The sequence below is a fragment of the Brassica rapa genome, chromosome A09, assembly GCF_000309985.2.
Source record: "Brassica rapa cultivar Chiifu-401-42 chromosome A09, CAAS_Brap_v3.01, whole genome shotgun sequence".
In the NCBI taxonomy this organism is placed as follows: Eukaryota; Viridiplantae; Streptophyta; class Magnoliopsida; order Brassicales; family Brassicaceae; genus Brassica; species Brassica rapa.
Window position 1 is genome coordinate 16,349,751 of NC_024803.2, and position 19,786 is coordinate 16,369,536.

The window sequence follows — 19,786 nt, forward strand, 5'->3', positions numbered from 1 at the left end:
AAAGAAGAGGTTTATGTATCGCAGCCGGAGGGGTTTGTTATCAAAGGGAAGGAGAGCAAGGTCTATAAGCTAAAGAAGGCACTTTACGGACTGCGACAGGCCCCGAGGGCGTGGAATGAGAAGCTCAATGCAGTGCTGCACGAGCTGAAGTTCCATCGCTGCCTTAAAGAACCTTCTCTGTATCAGAAACGGGAGCAAGGACATCTACTGGTGGTTGCAGTTTATGTCGATGATCTACTTATTACAGGGTCTAGCTTGAACATGATAGTAAATTTCAAGAGAGATATGGCAGCAAAGTTTGATATGACAGATCTTGGAATGTTAAGCTATTACCTTGGGATAGAAGTCATACAAAGAAAGGGAAGCATTGTGTTGAGCCAAGAGAAATATGCCAAGAAGATACTTGAGGAAGCCGGAATGAAAGGATGCAACTCTACGCATATACCTATGGATGCAGGTTTGAAACTAAGCAAAGCCGAGAAGGAGAATGGCGTGGACGAGACAGAATACCGAAGGAACATTGGTTGCTTACGTTACTTGATACACACGAGACCGGATCTTGCGTGTAGTATTGGCATTCTAAGTCGGTATATGCACAGTCCAAAGGAGTCCCATCAAGCCGCATTGAAACAAGTTCTGAGGTACGTGCAAGGTACTCTATCATACGGATTGATCTTCGAGGCAAAACCGCAAGAAGGCTTAATTGATTATAGTGATAGTAGCTACAATGTCGATCCCGACGATGGTAAGAGTACAACCGGGCATATATTTTACTTTGGTGGCAACCCAATCACATGGTGTTCACAGAAGCAGGAGATAGTTGCTCTATCGTCTTGCGAAGCGGAGTTTATGGCAGCAACAGAAACAGCTAAGCAAGCAATATGGTTGCAAGACCTTATTGGTGAGATATTCGGAGACCCAAGCAAGAAAGTTGTGATACGAATTGATAACAAATCTGCAATCGCACTGTCTAAAAATCCAGTGTTCCATGGCCGCAGTAAACACATTCACACAAGGTTCCACTTCATCAGAGAGTGCGTTGAAAAGGGCCTAGTAAGCGTGGAACATGTCGCTGGGGTGATACAAAAGGCTGACATACTAACTAAAGCACTTGGAAGAATCAAGTTCAAAGAAATGAGAAATCTCATTGGAGTTCAAGATGTGAAGAATGAAGAGATCAAGCTTAAGGGGGAGAATGTTGAGATAAGCTTGAGTTAGCTTAAGATACAAGTTACCTAGTTCTATTGAGTTATAGAATAGGAAAATATCTGTTTGTGATTCCTAATGAGTTTAGGAAATAGTGAGATATATATAAAGAGATGCAAGGGTGTTTGCATATCTTATGAGTTGAGAGCTTTAGGTTTTGAGTGAGTTTCCTAAAGGATTAAGAGATTAATAAAGAGTGATTTGAGATTTGTGTTTCTTTGATTCAATAACACCATCAAGCCAGATCTTCTGTCCTTAGCTAAGGTGAGATTTTTATAAACTGATTAGTAGCCTTTTATCTCGGTTGACAAATTTCCCGTACGATTGGTTAGTGTTTTAATAGATGCAGGCACCGTCTTCAGCACATATGCCTATGGAGCCATTCTTATGAGTCAAAAAGTAGCAGATGTCATGTATTCTCAAAGCAACAAGCTAGGTACGTTTTTAGTTTTGCCTAACGTGGTAAGACTCAACTGTTCTGATCTTAAAAACCATTTTTGGTATTTCAGGTGATTTCTCGCATGGATTTACTTATTCTGCTCATCCATTTTCATGTGCTATAGCGATTGAAGCGTTAAAGACATACAAGTAAGTTTGCGTAACCAAATGATGTTATAAAAAAGACACTGCAGTTCAGACTTCATAAAATGCAGGAAACACTTCATATGGATTAATTGAGCAGCTAAGCCTTGCGTGGTTTCTTGAGTACGCCCTCCGGCACTGCAACATGTGGTTCTGTAACTGAGCTCTCGCCACAGTATCTTCTGTAGATGTCGTGATATCATTCAGTGGAGGCAAATACTGGGCCTGCACCACAGCTGGTGTTAGTGTGAGCTGTAGATAGCTTCTCACCGTCAGAGCACATGCATGACACACATGTAAATCCATGCATATCATCTTCTGGGTTGTTGTTCCCGTCCTGTCAACACAGATTAGACTATGTCACACTAACTCTCTATTAAAAAGTTTTTGTCAGCTAGGAGTATGGGATGGTTTACATGTGAGTTGAGAGTTGCAGTTGGGGGTTGGGGCACGTTGGGTGATCATCTTAGAAGGATCATTTCAACCTCCATAAGCTCTCCCTCTTTCATGACATTGCATGCCTCCAAAAACGGAGAAGCCACGCTTCTGAGGAGAACGGCCGGCCGTCAAACCGGCAAACATTATTGGAGAGTAAAATGTAAAAATACAATAATTTTGTTATATAGATAATGATTTAAAATAGAGAAAAAGACTAGAATAGCATCAAACCAATTTTTTGTTTCCAAAATAGCATTCAAGGTTCAAAGTTACAAAAATAGGTTTCATTAAAGAAATAAATATACACTTATACCTATGGGGTTTTTGCCAAAACTAACCCACAACTTGATTTTAATCCCAAACCTATACCCAAACTTGAATCAAATGCAAAACTAACCTAAAAGCCTAGTGAAATTACAGCTCAGCCCCTTGTGACCAAACAAAAAAACAGAAGCCATTTTTACGAATATAGCCCCAGTAAATCGTCTGAGTCGTCTGAATTGTTGGAAGTCGTCTAGACGACTGAAGTTTCAGTCGTCTGGTACCAGCTTATTTTAAAAATAATTTATAAATCTTGTAAAAAATATTTTGATGCGTGAAAAATAAAAATCAAGTAATTATAAACAGTTTTAAGTGATATAAATTAAGATATGATAAAATTGATTTGTTTTGAAGATAGATGAGTGGAAGTAGTGAATCATGAAATACTTTGGTTTAGGAGTTTGGCAAACATATGTTGTAGTATTGTATGGATTGTTAGGGTTAGATTTTGGAAAACTAAAATGTTTTTTTCAGAAATTAGTTTTCACTTATATGTGTTTATTTCTGTGTATAGTAAACACTTTTCAAGTTTGATTTGGTTTTATGAAGTGTTTAATTAGATAATTAAGTTTAGGGGTTATGTTTAGGGTGTGGACGACTTATATTTCAGTCGTCTGTTGAATAATTTACCCGGACGACGTATATTTCAGTCGTCCAGACGACTTACTTGTAAGTCGTCCAGACGATTTACTTGTAAGTCGTCTGGAAAGTCTTCTATTTTAGTTTCCCACTAAAAATATTTAATTTCCCGCTAAAAATATTAAACTCTTCTGGACGACTTACATGTAAGTCGTCTGTTTTAATTTCTTCACCAGACGACTGAAATGTAAGTCGTCCAGGAAGTCGTCTGAGTCAAAAATATTTAACCTAATTAGATTTTTTGCCTCCCTATATAAAGAAAAATTTACACATTCTCTCTCCTCCTCTCAAATGGCTGCAACAAAAATGTAATGTTCATCATTCTAAAACTCTCCAACCTCTCTCTAATCTCTTTGACTTGAAAACACCAAACTTTATATGAATTTTTCAGTTTTGTCTCATGTATTTCTTACTAATCTATCTCTTTTACAGGTTTTTAATCAAGTGGTACTCATCTTCCACTAATTTAGAGGTAGATCTATTAATTTTAGATATGTATTTTTGTGTGTTCTATAAATGTAGATTTATCTAATCTTCCACTCATTTTTTCTATTTTTAAGTCATTTGAACGTTTTTGGATATGCAGGTTTTTCAGATCTGGATTTGATGTGCAGGTTTTTCAGATCTGGAAGACTTCTGGGACGACTTACGTGTTAGTCGTCTGGAAGTCGTCTGGAAGTCGTCTGGAAGTCGTCTGGAAGTCGTCTGGACTTCTTGGAAGTCGTCTGGACTTCCAGGAAGTCGTCTGGACTTCCAGGAAGTCGTCTGGACTTCCAGGAAGTCGTCTAGACTTCCAGGAAGTCGTCTGGACTTCCAGGAAGTCGTCTGGATTTTTCTGAGCGTTTTGGTAAGTTCTTATGTCTGATTTTTCTTCATTTGGTAACTTCTTGTTGTATAAAGTTCTTACTTTTTTCCCAAACTAAAACTCTCCAAACCCACTTTAATCTCTTTGACTTGAAAACACCAAACTTTATATGAATTTTTCAATTTTGTCTCATGTCTTTGTTACTAATCTATTTTTTTTTGCAGGTTTTTAATTAGATGGTACTCATCTTCCACTAATTTAAAGGTAGATCTATTATTTTTAGATATGTATTTTTGTGTGTTCTATAAAGGTAGATTTATCTAATCTTCCATTCATTTTTTCTGTTTTTAAGCCATTTGAACGTTTTTGAATATGCAGGTTTTTCAGATCTGGATTTAATATGCAGGTTTTTCAGATCTGGAAGACTTTTGGGACGACTTACTTGTTAGTCGTCTGGAAGTCGTCTGGAAGTCGTCTGGACTTCCTAAAAGTCGTCTGGACTTCCTGTAAAGTCATCTGGAAGTCGTCTGGAAGTCGTCTGGACTTCCTGTAAAGTCGTCTGGACTTCCTGTAAAGTCGTCTGGAAGTCGTCTGGACTTCCTGTAAAGTCGTCTGGACTTCCTGTAAAGTCGTCTGGACTTCCTGTAAAGTCGTCTGGAAGTCGTCTGGACTTCCTAAAAGTCGTCTGAACTTCCTGGAAGTCGTCTGGACTTCTTAGAAGTCATCTGGACTTCTTAAAAGTTGTCTGGTCTTGTCTACTCATCTACTCAAGTTGTCTGGTCTTGTCTACTCATCTACTCAAGTTGTGAATTGCATGTATACTCTTTTAGTTGTGAATTTTTTGTAAAATCAGTAATAATATTTTCCAAGATGTATTAAATGTGCTAACAATGTGTTTACACATTTACAAATCAATGAAATAATAGACTTCAGTAGCCTTTTTCTTATCTTTGGATCTCTCATATGCAATAATAAACTCCAATGGCCTTTTTCTCATCATAATAAACAAGAATGTTGGTAAGAGATGGAAACAAACAATAGTAACTAGTCAAAGCATATCATATTTTTTATAAGTTTGCATTGAAAAACTTAGTCAAATTTAGTAAAACTAAGGGAGAGAACATATTTTGTAAATATGAGTTTTACATATCTTGAAGTTACTTATCATTCTTAAAAATACAAGTTATTCAAAAACTAACGTAGAAGACTTAAAAACTAGTGGAGAAGACGCGGACGACTTCAATCTAAGTTGTCTAGACGACTAAACTATATGTCGTCTGGTCAACGCAGAGGTTATTTTTGCAATTGACTTTGAAATCTGTTATTTCGGACGACTGAAAGTTAAGTCGTCTACTATTGTTTGGTTAAAAAAAAAACTCCAAAAAAGCTAGACGACTTACATTTCAGTCGTCAGAGGTTAGTTTTGCATTTGACTGGATTATTTCAGAAGTTTGACTTTTTGGACGACTTACATTTCAGTCGTCTAGTGAAAATTAAAATAATAATATTTTTTTAAAAGTAGACGACTTAAAGTTAAGTCGTCGTAGGTTAGTTTTGCAATTGAAAAAAAAAACTTCAAGATTTAATTATATACAGACGACTTATAATTCAGTCGTCCACGAGACGACTGAAATGTAAGTCGTCTAGGATTTACGAGGTTTGACCAGAATCTCGGAAAAAAGTCCTGGACGACTTACAATTAAGTCGTCTGGTGGACGACTGAATTATAAGTCGTCTGTGTATAATTAAATCTTGAAGTTTTTTTTTTCAATTGCAAAACTAACCTATGACGACTTAACTTTAAGTCGTCTACTTTTAAAAAAATATTATTATTTTAATTTTCGCCAGACAACTGAAATGTAAGTCGTCTGGGGAAGTCAAACTTCTGAAATTATCCAGTCAAATGCAAAACTAACCTATGACGACTGAAATGTAAGTCGTCTAGGTTCTTTGGAATTTTTTTTGAATCCAAACAATAGTAGACGACTTAACTTTCAGTCGTCTCAGGTTACAGATTTCAAAGTCAATTGTAAAAATAACCTCTGCGTTGACCAGACGACTTCCAGGTAAGTCGTCTACAGCCAGACGACTGAAAGGTAAGTCGTCTACAGCCAGACGACTTCCCAAGTAAGTCGTCTGACGAACAGATCTGGAAAAAAACTCGATGTCATACCTTAAATTGGTGAGATAAGTTCCTTAGCATACATAAGGCTTCTCCAAGCACACAGAATCACAAACGAAAGTCACCCACCCATAATTGTTAGCTTCTATGACTCTATGAACCATAAAAAATTTAGAATCAAAATCTTGGGTTTTTTTAGCTCATTGTGGAGAGAAATTGAGAGATATGTTGTGTTTAGTTCACAAGAATGGAAAAAGAAGAAGGGTAAATCGATTTTGGGAGCATTAAGAGCTTCAAATTGGTTGTTCATGGTGGTTGTGGTATTGATGACAATGGCAATCTTGTAATTACTTGAAGATGATGAGGGTGAGAGAGTAAAAATGTCATTTTCGAAAAAAAAAAGAAAAAAAAAATTGATGGCATTTTCGTAAATTATATGAACTTGTGGGGTGAATAGGGCAAAACCAATTTTCAAAAAAAATGGAGGTTAGTTTTGTGTTTGACTTTAAGTTGTAGGTCAATTTTGCAAAAATCCCTATACCTATTGGGTTAATTAATCCAAACCTTAGGGTTTAGAGTTAAGAGGTAGGGTTTTGGAATTATAGTTTAAAATTTTATAAAAAATAAATACTAAAATAAAAGATAAATTTTAAAAACAGTTTCAAAAAGTATTTTTAAATTATAAAAAAAAGTTTGAAAAAAAATAAAAAAAAATTTCAAAAAAAAATTTCAAAAAAAAATTTATAAAAAAATTTATAAAAATTTCGGATCTGAAAACATATAATCTTAAACTATAAAAAAAAAATTTTATTTTTTTAATTTTTATTTTATTTATTTTTATTTATTTTTGTTTGTTTATTTAATTTTAAACCAAGGGTACTAGGGATATTTTACCCTTTATTAAATGTCATTTTTGTGATTTTCTCCTTCTAGTGCCATTTTTGAGACATAAACTTCAAAAAGTGCTATTATTGACAATTGCCCTTTAAAATAATACATAAATATGAACAATTATTTTCAGAATTGTTTAGTATTGTACCCAATTAAGTTCAGAAACCATAGTCTTAAAAACTTAACTTCGAAAGGCATATGTTACTTTTAAAAACAGATTGTGTCCGGTGTGTTTTAAGGTTTAGCGAATTTTGTCATGGATTTTGGTTCTAAATAACGTTTAAAACATAAATTAAAACTCAGTAGTATAAAGATATTTAGTAAAATATGTTTATAGCTTTCCCCGATTAAAACTAAATAAAATAAAGTTCTAGAAGTTAAAATATAGTGGATTAGCCAAAGACAATACGATTTCAATATTTGTTAAAAAAATTAAATAAAAACATTGTTAAAGACAAGACAAGACATTTACGATATCGTGTTTCATTAAATTTAAACTAACAAAAAAAAAAAAAAAGTGAACTTAAAGATTTTTTTTGCTTCCAATTTCCAATTTAGAAAATTATTAATAAAATAAACGATTAATAAATAATCAAAACATAATTTTTTAAACATAATTAATGATTAATAAATAATCAAAACATAATTTTTTAAACTAAATCAGTTTGAATAGCTAACAAAATAAAAAATAGATTAAACTCTATAATATAACATGAATTTAGTGGAAAAATTAGTGAAAAATAACAGTTTAATTTAAAATAAATATGATAAAACTCAGTACATAAAATTGAAGAATGAATAGAAAAATTAATAAGAATAAAAAGAGAGAAGTCAATTATATTGTTTTCCAAATTACATTAACATATGACCGACCACCATTCACTTGCATCAATCACATGATACATCTATTTAGTGATAAGAATTCTCTTCGCTGGTAACGCCCAAGGTCAATATATCAAAAATATACAAAAGTATTTCCAAAAAGGAACACCGACTTGAGGCTTTTTCATATCTAATCAGCTGTGGAAGGTGTTTTTATTTCAATGCCATGTACTTTATGGCGCAACCATGTTATGCAAAAAAGATAGTTTTGAAAATATATACTTGGACAAACTTCAATGGAGACAAAGCAACATATGATCAATGTTGGCGTAAGTCATACAATTCTTATGTTACGTAACAACACTCACGACAATAATGTGAAACCCCCAACAACATATAATTTGTGTATTTCATAAAACCCATTTTCTTAAGTTCTGATTTAAATTGCACAACTATTAGCCCATCCGTTTTCGTTTACAAATAAAACAATTTTCTCATGCTTTATTCCAAAAAAAAAGAAAAATTCACAGACAACATTAGAACAAAAATATAGTTACCTAACATATAAATTATCGACCCAAATGATAGCTAAATTTTACACCCGATCAATATCATTTTTTCATTTTCCTGGAAACATTTCACCACTTTATAAAAAAGCCAAAAACCATCAGATAAGTAATAAAACTAAACAAAAAACCTGACCGACATTTTAGAACAACAAATGCCCTATGTTACATGGAAACGGAAGCGGGTACGTGAAAGCGGAAGCGCAAAGAAACGCAGAAGCGAGATTTTTTAAAATATTAGGAAGCGGGTACGTGTTGGAAGCGTATATCCATATATAAATAAATATATATATATATATGTAAATTTTTTTAAAAAATAGGACTAAAAATTATATGATTTAAATTTGAAATAAAATATTTATTTATTTATAATAATTTTGAAATGATTTTATATTAAAACTGTAAAAATACACATAAATAATTTTTACAAAAAATATTATATTAATTATTTTTAATACTTTATAACTAATTGACACAATATGTTTCAATATGTGCTATATCTTTAATAAAAAATCTCAATGCATAAAGATAATTTATAGTATTCATATGTGCTATATCTTTAATAAAAAATTTCAATGCATAAAGATAATTTATAGTATTATTTTTGATATTTGTATATTTATAACTCAATATTCATTACTATTAATTTTTTTATTTTATATAGAATAAAACTATGGTTTTATATTTTATTGATATACACCATGTTCGAAAACGCGGACGCGGAGAGCGATTACGCAGCGTTGCAACGCTCGGCGGAGGTCAAGCGCGGCGATTCCACATTAATCGGCTAAAAAATCGGGTTCACAAAAAACTCAATTTTTCGGGATTTAAATGCTTGAAATTGAAATTTAAATGTGAGATGTAAAGATTTGGTGAAAAAACATTAAGAAACACGCAAGATTTTCCTGAATGGTGACAGATCTATAACTTCTGTAATGGTGGAAATTGCAGAAAAGTTAAACGACAACAAAAGGAAGAAGAAGACTTATTTACAATTTTGCCATTCATTAAAAAACATTAAAAAAATAATACAAAATGTGTACACGGGGTTTGAAGACAGGTCGAGGTAGCTATTATAGTCATACTATTCCACCAGACCACGATGCTTAGGTCAAATACAGTCGCAAATAAAATAAGATATATAAATTTATTTAATAAAATGGATAAAAACATTAAAATTAATCTCCGATTACTCTCCGCTTAATCTCCGATTTGTTGTTAACTCGCTAGGCCCGGACCGACCGCCCGACTCACGCCTAGCGAAGTTTCGAACATGGGATATACATTGTATTTTTTTTTAAAACGGAAGCGTGATTCCAAAACGGAAGCGTGATTCCAAAACGGAATCATAAGCTTCCAACAGGTTCTTAAAGATAATATTTTAGAAACGTTTTGGAAGCGAGATTCCGCAAGCTTCCACAAGGTTCCGATTCCGATTCCGATTTCGAAGCGGGAAGCGGACGTCCGATGAAGCTTCCGTACAACGTAGTGAAATGCCAAGCCTAAATTCACGATAGCAATTTACACATAATTGGAGAGAGAGTAAGCAACACAGCTTGCATAATTGGAGAGGAAGGATGCTACAAGAATAAGTGGAGCTAGGGGAAGGCTGTTACTACCCACTTATGTGCTCCTATGTTCCAAGTTCGGTTTAGATCCAGTAAGGTCCACTACTGTGTCTACTCTGTTTTTCTTTCATGTAATTTGAATCAAGATCAGTTAATAAAGACATAGTTTTCAACTTGAAGAGTGACGGAAAGGTTCAGACATGCTTTTCATTACGAGAAGATGATCAAATTTGGAGAACAGATACCGACCGAGCTACTCACACTAACGAAAGGGTATTTACAAAAGATAATATCAAGTTTTTCTAACATACTTTTTGGCATACTCATTGCACTTGCATGGCATCACTAATCCTATATAATATTACATTTTCTATTCCTATATTATATTACATTTTCCTCAATAGAAGAAGGACATCCTTAAATATTTGGGCCAGTAAGTTTTATGGTCTCTTTGTAACATTCTTACATTTAAGCCGGCACATGGTTGTCAAATGAATAGAAAGATAAATAATGCCAAAAAAAATAGTTAGCTAACTATTGGTCATTCTAAAATAATTGTGTATTGTCATTGAACTGAACCAAAAAATAGTAACTGAGTTTCCTTACTTTTTTCATATGGAGAATAATAGCATTTTTTGTCGTTTTGGTATTAAAGATCAGGCGAAGCACTCAATCACCTATGCAATTCTGCAAATGGAAAAGACAACAAGGATACGTATCTTTGTGGTTTATTACTTCTGTGCACAGGAAAAATCAAAGAAGGAAAAAAGTTCCTAGATACCCTAGACTGGGAACACACACTACCTACATCTGATCTTTGTTGGAGTAAATTAAAAAAAAACACTCAGTGTCTATCCTATTCAGCTGGAGGACATATATCTAAAGAACATGGCCAAACTCAAACCCCCAAGAAGTTGCGACCTCCAAAACATAAATCATCTATGCAGAAATTGTCATTACTTCATCAGAGTTGAGAAATTTGTCGATTACATTGCTCATAGATAATTAAAAAAATGTCATTTCTTTACTTTGCTTTTTAAAGATAAAGCTAATTCTTCTGTCATGAATATTTAAAAAATCTTTAATTTATTGTTTGCTTTACTTTTGAAATTAATTACTACTCCCTCATTGACTCCTACCATCAACTTTCCGTTTAGGATAAACCCATAAAATTCAAAAAATAAATAAAATCATCTATACATACGTAAACAAAAAAATGCATCGGCCCCGTAAATACAGAAAAATTACATTTTCACTCAGCAGAAGTCAAAAAACGCATTGACATGACGTCGAAAGCTAAGGACTCCAAGCCTGAGATCTACGAACATTTATTCATAAAATCTATTATTCGTTCACGACCCTCAATTCTTAATTGGAAAGAACTACTAATTCTAACTCGATTGGACTAACAACTAACAGATGAAAATGAAACTAATTGAATTCAAAAGAGGAAACTACGTCCAAACCCGGCACGTAGCGCCGGAATACCCCTAGTACCAAATAATCCAAGGATAAGTCTCCCTGTCATTCTATGGGTCCATAATATTATTCTTCCACCAAAAAATATTTAGTTTACTATAGTAAAATTTCTTTAAATTAATGTGTTTAGGTATAATTTTATTTATACAATCAATGTTTAAAAAAAAAAGAAATAAACTACATTGGGAATATAAAACAAAAAATATAATATAATATTTACATTAATATAAATTATATAAATAAAATTATTAGTTTATGATTTCAATGAGACTATGCATTTACATTCTAAAAATTATTATCTTATTATTTTTGATTTGTGATATATTTGAAATCGGCTCAGACTATAACCGACTAAATTTATTATTTTATCATATTTATTCATTTATCGAATGTTTATTTATAGAGTTTATACCGTATAAAGAAGCATAAAAATTAGGAAGTTATTATATGCAAAACAGCTTTAGTGGCAAATAAATGCCCTGCTCATATTTCCTAAAACTATTTGATTCAAAATCATTACATATAGAAATAAGATCACCTTTCTTATAAACATTACATTTCAAATCAAATTAAATAATTAATAATCAGGTTAGTATCTTGAATTCCCATCATTAATTGATACATTAAAAAAAACATTTTCCCACATCTTTGGCAAATCAAATTTAGTGTATCAAAATAGCTAATGGTATAATATTTTGTAACTATATATGTACAAAATTACTTATACCTAAACATATTTGATTGTGTAGTTTTGATTTTATCTGAAGATATTCTGAAAGTTTTGAAAAGGAATTGTTTAATCTCCTATATATTATTTGAGAAGCATTGCAACATTTTTTGTAGCCACGTGTCATCACTAGAATGATTCTTAGAATCTTTAGAGAAATAGGTTGGTCCATCTAAATATATAATAAGTTTTTTATTAAACCACAATAAATACATTATTAATATGCTTCATTATTTCCTTAAATAAAATTACGGAATTGCCTAATGTGGCTAAAGTATATATGACAATTAATTATTTTGAATAATAAAGATTTAATAAAAATAAGTGTGTATTATAATTATATTTTTAAAATTTTAAGCTATTAAAATAAATTAAACAATCATAGTAACCATATAATAAAAATTAAAAAACTTATTTATATATTATATTTTGAATTTTTAAAAACGAGTATAAATTACTAAAATTGTTAAAAGTTTCACATTCAAATTTTGTGATATATGATTTAAAACTTTTGTTATGACATGATACAAATAATCAGAAAATAATATAAGTTGAAAGTCTCATTTAATAAGTATCAAAAATAAAAGATATATAAATATATGTATCATTTTAAATTAAACTATATGCCATATAAAAATACATAAATAACTTAATTTTGAAATTTACTTTGAACATTTTTTGATAAAAAATTTGAAAAAATATTGACAACTTAATTTTTTTAAATATTATAAATTACTTAAACCATTAATCCCACAGTAAAAATTTTGTTATCACTAATTTAAACTTTTTGCTATAACATATACAAATGATAAAAAACAAAGATGAGCAAAAAGCATCATCTAATAAATATTAATATTAAAATATGCCATATATATGTTACTATCATTTAAATTTAATTATATATCATATCAAATAGAAAAAATATTTTTTCGATTTATAAAGTTTATTTATATGTTCGCACCAATTTAATTATATAAATAGTAGATAAGGACTTTTTAATTATTCAATATATATTTATTATTTCATAATATGTTATAAACATATAATATATAAAATAATTTATATATATAATGTTCATTCCGTGCAAGGCGCGGGTCTTAACCTAGTCTTATGTTAATTAACACCACCGATATTAAACAATAATAAGCTCTTATTTGACTTCTGATTCATGTTTAATAATGTTAACCAATCCGCCTACCCAAACTATGTAATCATTGAATCAATATAAAGAAGTACAAAAAATTAAGATACTAACCTGGAATTTATTATTTTAGATGTAGCTGAAAGTCATAATTAGCATGTGTAGATTTTGGATTTTCTGTTTCTCCAAGGACTTATGTTTTGATAGACGAGGAAGAAGGAAGAAGGAAGCTATGAAATTATAAAATAAAATATGAAAGTTAACAGATCAACGAAAAATGAGGACTGAATGAATCATTACTTCGCCAAAAAGGAACTTATCGAAATTCTTTAGCAAAACCTAATCCCCTGTTTAAGTTTCAAAACCTAATCTCTTAACTTAGGTAATTTTGTCCGAGTCGGTTTGTAATTGAAACCGTTATTCTCTTCAGGTTGATTTAATATATTTTAATTAAAAAAGTTTCAGAAAACAAATAAAAGCTAATCCCAGGTCATTATATTCAATGATTGGAGTGAGGGACAACAAAAGAAAAGTTATTGTAATGATAGTTTTGAGTCCATCATTTTATTGTCATAGGCCTGCCCAATTAGCTCTAAAAATCGCGGGTGTTATGATCCATAAATTTAAACCATCTATGCAGTTGGCACAACTTTTTCTTCTCATTGCCCGGCTTTCATTTCCTAACAAAGATACAACACATACACTTATTACTTTAATTAGCCATCGAAGTATTTTGCATATGGTTTCACCTTGCAAAAGGCGCAGGTCTCGACCTAATACCTAAATATCAAAAATCACTTTAATGGTTACCATTTAGGATTCATTATTTGACTAGACACAATTACTTTTTAAAATGAAATATATAAAAATGTCGGTGGTAAAGTAAAGAAATAAAACTATAAAACTATTAGTAGTCTAGGAAGCTTTAAATCTATTATTTAGAATACATTATAATTTACAATCGGACTGCTCCGCAGTTAATAATAGCAAAATCTCTACATGCATTTATGTATCTCTATGTTTTTATTATTAGGACAGCAACACAATTATTTCGAATATTGCCATTTCGAACTTGAATCTTATGTGAACTAACATATTTACCCATGCATGATTAGTGGATGTCAACACCTGATGCTCGTGCAATTTAAATAATATTTATTTACCCCAACAAACGTGAAATTTAAAAATTAAATAAAAATTAACTGACATCAATTCTTTTTATTTAATCAATTTTTTTTCTGTATTTATCAAATTTTATATAAGATTACATAAAACTTAAGAGGAAACAACAATTACATAGCAGGTTTAAAGGACGTGAGATTCATAGATTTCAACCATGGCTTATCCCATACAATCGCCTCGTACTTCTTGCTCTCACCATTTCTGGCTATGGGTATGCCTTCATTAGCCGCCACAATAAGCCGATAGTTCATGCCAGCGACTATCTGAGACTCCCCGCTAACGACCTCCACAAACTTGAGTCCCGATTTGCTCTGCTTATCGTATTCAGAGACAGCAAACTCGCCAATCTTTACGATGTGAGAATTTTTAACATCACTTATGGGACTCCATCCTCCGGTACGTGCTGCTTGGGACGCGTAGAGAGAGCAGAGGACGAGAGAGAGAGGAAAAGAATGAAAGTTGTCTTGTTATTCATTTTTGCATGTGTTGATAATGGTAGAAATTATATGGTTCTTTTATAGCAGAGAGGACTCATAGATATCTTGACTAAGTTATGGAAATGTAGTCAAATTAGATTTTATTATTTAATAACATTTATAGAAATGTATTTAAATTATATTTTATTATTTTTGAATCCAAGTCATGCATTTAGTAACTTTCAACCTTTTTTGGGCAAGATCGTCTTTCAAGCTCTTAAATCATACCTCCTATATATTATTTCAGGATCATTTAATAAGATGTAATCTTCTGTTTTGTATTAATTACATTTTATACCTTCTGAGTTGTCAACGCCTTATGTCTTAACTGTTTACGTGTCAGCCTTACAATTAATTAGACTAAACATAAACATTAGACCAACCTTTCTATTCTCTAGAGAAATTATTAATTGGACCATATTATAAGTGACGGCTAGGTTAGTGGATATTAGATGTACTAACTCCACATATTAAACTGGATACTAGAATATTAGTTCGATCAACTATGGTCTACAGTACTATGTTTGCATTTTCTTGTATGACGGTATAGGAGGTTTTATTAGTGGCTTTAGAATGCTTAAAACAGTCAAAATAGAAACAGGTGCATATACGCAAGAAAACCCATTAACTATTTTTCAATCTGAAAAAACACCTTCCAATTATTAATCCCTCAATGGACTTATTTTCGTTTCTTCATCTCCATTTCCATCTAGATGAGTTTAGTAAATAAATTACTAATATATCCTTTTTGATTTAATCATATTTTTTTGTTTCACTATACTAATTTTTATTAATTATCTAAAATATAAGTATTTTAAAATATGGTTTTGGTAGGAAATATAATGTTGAGGTTTTAGCGGAAAATACATATTCATAATTTTGGCGAGAATTTTGATTACTGATTTTAATGAAAAAATAGATTTTGGTTTGGTTGGGAAAATGAATTTTGCAGTTTTGGCAGGAAAATGGGTTTTTGCGATTTTGGCTGGAAAATATGTTTTTGCGGTTTTGCGGAAAAATGTTTTTTTCAGTCTTGACGAAAAATGTGTTTTTGTGGTATTGATGGGAAAATGCATTTTGGCGAGAAAATGCATTTTTGCGGTTTTGGTGTGAAAATGTGTTTTTTTTGTTATCACATGGATGGGTTTGAATTAAAAACAATAGTATGGACATCAGCTTTGTCGGAACAATAAAATAAACTAGATTAAGATATGCGCTTTGTACGTAATGAACATTTTATATATAAATTATTTTATGCATTATATGTTTTTAACATATTGTAAAATAATTAATATATATTGAATAATAGAAAATTCAGTAACTATTACATATATAATTAAATTGGTGATAACATATAAATAAATTTTATTTATTCAAACAATATTTTTTTCTATTTGGTAGGATATATAATTTAATTTAAATAATACTAACATATATAATATATTTTTAATATTAATGTTAATTAAATGATGATTTCTACTCATATGGTTTTTGGTCATTTGTATCGTGTATACCAAAAACAAATTACTGATAAAAATTAATTGACAGGAATTCTTTTTATTTATTAAATATTTTTCTGTATTTATCAGATTTTATATAAGATTAAATAAAACTCAAGAGGAAACAAGAGTTACATAGCGGGTTTAAAGGACGTGAGATTCATAGATTTCAACCATGGCTTCTCCCATACAACTGCCTCGTACTTCTTGCTCTCACCATTTCCGGCTATGGCTACGCCTTCATTAGCCGCCAAAATAAGCCGATAATTCATGCCAGCGACTATCTGAGACTCGCCGCTAACAACCTCCACAAACTTGAGTCCCGATTTGCTCTGCTTATTGTATTCGGAGACAGCAAACTCGCCAATCTCTACGATGTGAGCATTTTTAACATCACTTATGGGACTCCATCCTCCGGTAAGTGCTGCTTGAGACACGTAGAGAGAGCAGAGGACGAGAGCGAGGAAAAGAATGAAGGTTGTCTTGTTATTCATTTTTGCATGTGTTGATAATGGTAGAGATTATATGGTTCTTTTATAGTAGAGAGGACCCAGAGATATCTAGCCTAAGTTATGGAAATCTAGTCAAATTAGATTTTATTATTAAATAACATTTATAGAAATGTATTTAAATTAGATTTTATTATTTTTGAATTCAAGTCATGCATTTAGTATCTTTAAACCCTTTTTGGGCAAAATATCTGTCTTTCAAAATTATTAAATCATATCTAATATATATTATTTGAATATCATTTAAAAAGATGTAACTTTCTATTCTGTATTAATTACATTTTAAACTTGCTGAGTTGTCAACACTTTATGTCTCTTAAATGCGTACGTGTCAGCCTTTCAATTTATTTTGCCCAAACATTAAACATAGACCAACCTTTCTATTCTCTAAAGAAATTATCAATTAGACTATATAATAAGTGACGGCTAGCTTAGTGAATATTAAATGTACAAACTCGACATATTATAACTCGATATTAGAATATTAGCTCGATCAACTTTGGTCTACAGTAACTATGTTTGCATTGTTTTGGATGATGGTTACTTTGACATACATGCTTACATCTTTTGAAAATCTCTGCTACTGTTTTGGAGGACAGTCCAACCTCTTCTTATTTTGTTTTATATAAAAATTAAAACTTGATCAACATCTAGAGATATTCACTCAAAGATTTGACTACTTCTTTTTCACTCAATGAAATAATTCTTTTGTGTGAACATTTGGCTACATCAACTACATTTGCTAGATAAACTACAACTAGAGCCACGTCCGTACGGGTGTTTGTTTTAACTTGTAAAATCATTATAAACCATTGGTAATTACTGTTTGTATAAACTTGGCAAACAATATTAGATTTTTGTTAGATTGTTACTATTTTGAGTGAATTTTTTAATACAAATAAATGATTAGTAATACATTTATTAATTATTTTTGTTTTATTAGTTTCATTGTTAATTTTATATTGTACTCATACCACAGTATCTAAAATGTTGAAATTATTAATTACATATATATATATATATATTATATTATAAATGGAGTACATATTTTTGGACAACAAAAATGTAATATTGATTTTTTTAGAATAATAAATAGCAAAATTTTAAAATCGTAATCTATATTGGAATATTAGATTTAAAGAGAATCACATTTGGATTTCAAATTAATTATGCTTGATTGTATGGAAGATAATTGGGAAATTACCACAAATACCACATTCATAGTACCACTTTTCATGTTTACACTAACCATTTTTACCCTCACTTTTAATAAAGGGTAAAATACAATTATACCCTTAGGGTTAACTAATCTAGACTTAGGGTTTAGAGTTGAGGGGTGGGGTAGGGTTTTGGAATGTGAAATTTATGATTCTAATAAATATATAAATACTAAAAAAATATATAAAAAATTTAAAAAAATAGTTTCAAACATAATTTTCGTTTTCCAAAAAGATATTTGAAAAAAAAATAAAAAAAAAATAAAAAAAAATTCAAAAAAAAATTCAAAAAAAAAGTTTTATAAAAAAAAATCGAATTTGAAAAAGTATATTTAGAAAAAAATTTATTTTTTATTTTTTATTTATTAAATTTTTTTTTGTTTTTTTTTTGTGTTTCATTTTTTTTTATTATTTTTTATTTAAATAATAATTTATTATATATATAAATAACAAGGACATAAGAGTCTTTTGTCACTTAATGAAAAATATATTTTTGAAAATGTCTCATTAGTGATGGTAAAAATGAAAAGTGGTAGCATGAAAGTGGTAAACATGTAATTTCCCCAAGATAATTAAGAAAGTTAGATTTGGAATGAATCACATCTTGTTATAACAAAATCCACAGGGAAGATAATTGTTGTATTTAGATTAATTATTTGTTTTAAATGCAGTGGCATAGACTTGTAATTATTTAGGAAAAGTTGGGGTTAAATACCAAATGTATTTCAGCTTTAATAAATTAGATAAGATCTGTGTTTTGCACGTAATGAACATTTTATATATAAATTATTTTATGCATTATATGTTTTCAACATATTATAAGATAATTAATATATATTGAATAATAGAAAATTCAGTAACTATTACATATATAATTAAATTGGTGATAACATATAAATAAATTTTATTAATTCAAACAATATTTTTTTATTTGGTAGGATATATAATTAAATTTAAATAATATTAACATATATAATATATTTTTAATATTAATGTTTACTAAATGATGATTTCCACTCATATGGTTTTTGGTCATTTGTATCGTGTATACCAAAAAAAAATTACTGATAAAAATTAATTGACACGAATTATTTTTATTTATTAAATATTTTTCTGTATTTATCAGATTTTATATAAGATTACATAAAACTCAAGAGGAAACAACAATTACATAGCGGGTTTAAAAGACGTGAGATTCATAGATTTCAACCATGGCTTCTCCCATACAACTGCCTCGTACTTCTTGCTCTCACCATTTCCGGCTATGGCTACGCCTTCATTAGCCGCCAAAATAAGCCGATAGTTCATGCCAGCGACTATCTGAGACTCGCCGCTAACAACCTCCACAAACTTGAGTCCCGATTTGCTCTGCTTATTGTATTCGGAGACAGCAAACTCGCCAATCTCTACGATGTGAGCACTTTTAACATCACTTATGGGACTCCATCCTCCGGTACGTGCTGCTTGAGACACGTAGAGAGAGCAGAGGGCGAGAGAGAGGAAAACAATGAAGGTTGTTTTGTTATTCATTTTTGCATGTGTTGATAATGGTAGAGATTATATGGTTCTATTATAGTAGAGGAGACCCAGAGATAT

At 30.7% G+C, this 19,786-nt stretch overlaps 2 protein-coding genes, 2 long non-coding RNA genes and 1 pseudogene across 8 annotated transcripts; 1 reads left to right on the top strand and 4 right to left on the bottom strand.

The window, feature by feature from the left end:
* The first annotated feature begins 1,435 nt into the window (after positions 1–1,435).
* On the top strand, positions 1,436–2,428 carry LOC108869717. 5 transcript variants are annotated; one of them, XR_004451628.1, is made up of 4 exons: positions 1,436–1,470; positions 1,539–1,642; positions 1,716–1,794; positions 1,860–2,428. It is a non-coding gene; the product is annotated as an uncharacterized LOC108869717 (long non-coding RNA). The 5 variants fall into 5 exon arrangements; XR_001956036.2 differs by having other exon boundaries at positions 1,550–1,642; XR_001956035.2 differs by having other exon boundaries at positions 1,550–1,619.
* Positions 1,900–6,748, bottom strand: LOC117128357. Its single transcript, XR_004451662.1, has 2 exons — positions 6,655–6,748; positions 1,900–2,539 (listed from the first exon to the last, which is right to left on the bottom strand). It is a non-coding gene; the product is annotated as an uncharacterized LOC117128357 (long non-coding RNA).
* Positions 6,749–14,499: 7,751 nt separating this feature from the next.
* LOC117128339 lies at positions 14,500–16,266 on the bottom strand (annotated as a pseudogene).
* Positions 16,267–16,499: 233 nt separating this feature from the next.
* On the bottom strand, positions 16,500–16,990 carry LOC103839373 (cysteine proteinase inhibitor 5). Its single transcript, XM_009115876.2, has one exon. The coding sequence runs from the start codon at positions 16,956–16,958 to the stop codon at positions 16,596–16,598; it is 363 nt and encodes a 120-aa protein (XP_009114124.2). The 5' UTR covers positions 16,959–16,990; the 3' UTR covers positions 16,500–16,595.
* Positions 16,991–19,264: 2,274 nt separating this feature from the next.
* Positions 19,265–19,735, bottom strand: LOC103839372 (cysteine proteinase inhibitor 5). Its single transcript, XM_009115875.3, has one exon. It carries the CDS (start codon positions 19,718–19,720, stop codon positions 19,358–19,360), a length of 363 nt encoding a protein of 120 aa, XP_009114123.1. The 5' UTR covers positions 19,721–19,735; the 3' UTR covers positions 19,265–19,357.
* Between the last annotated feature and the right edge of the window lie 51 nt (positions 19,736–19,786).

Excerpts from the sequence above, each read along its gene's own strand:
- LOC103839373 (XM_009115876.2), bottom strand. The coding sequence starts at position 16,958 with ATGAATAACAAGACAACCTTCATTCTTTTCCTCGCTCTCGTCCTCTGC.
- LOC103839372 (XM_009115875.3), bottom strand. The coding sequence starts at position 19,720 with ATGAATAACAAAACAACCTTCATTGTTTTCCTCTCTCTCGCCCTCTGC.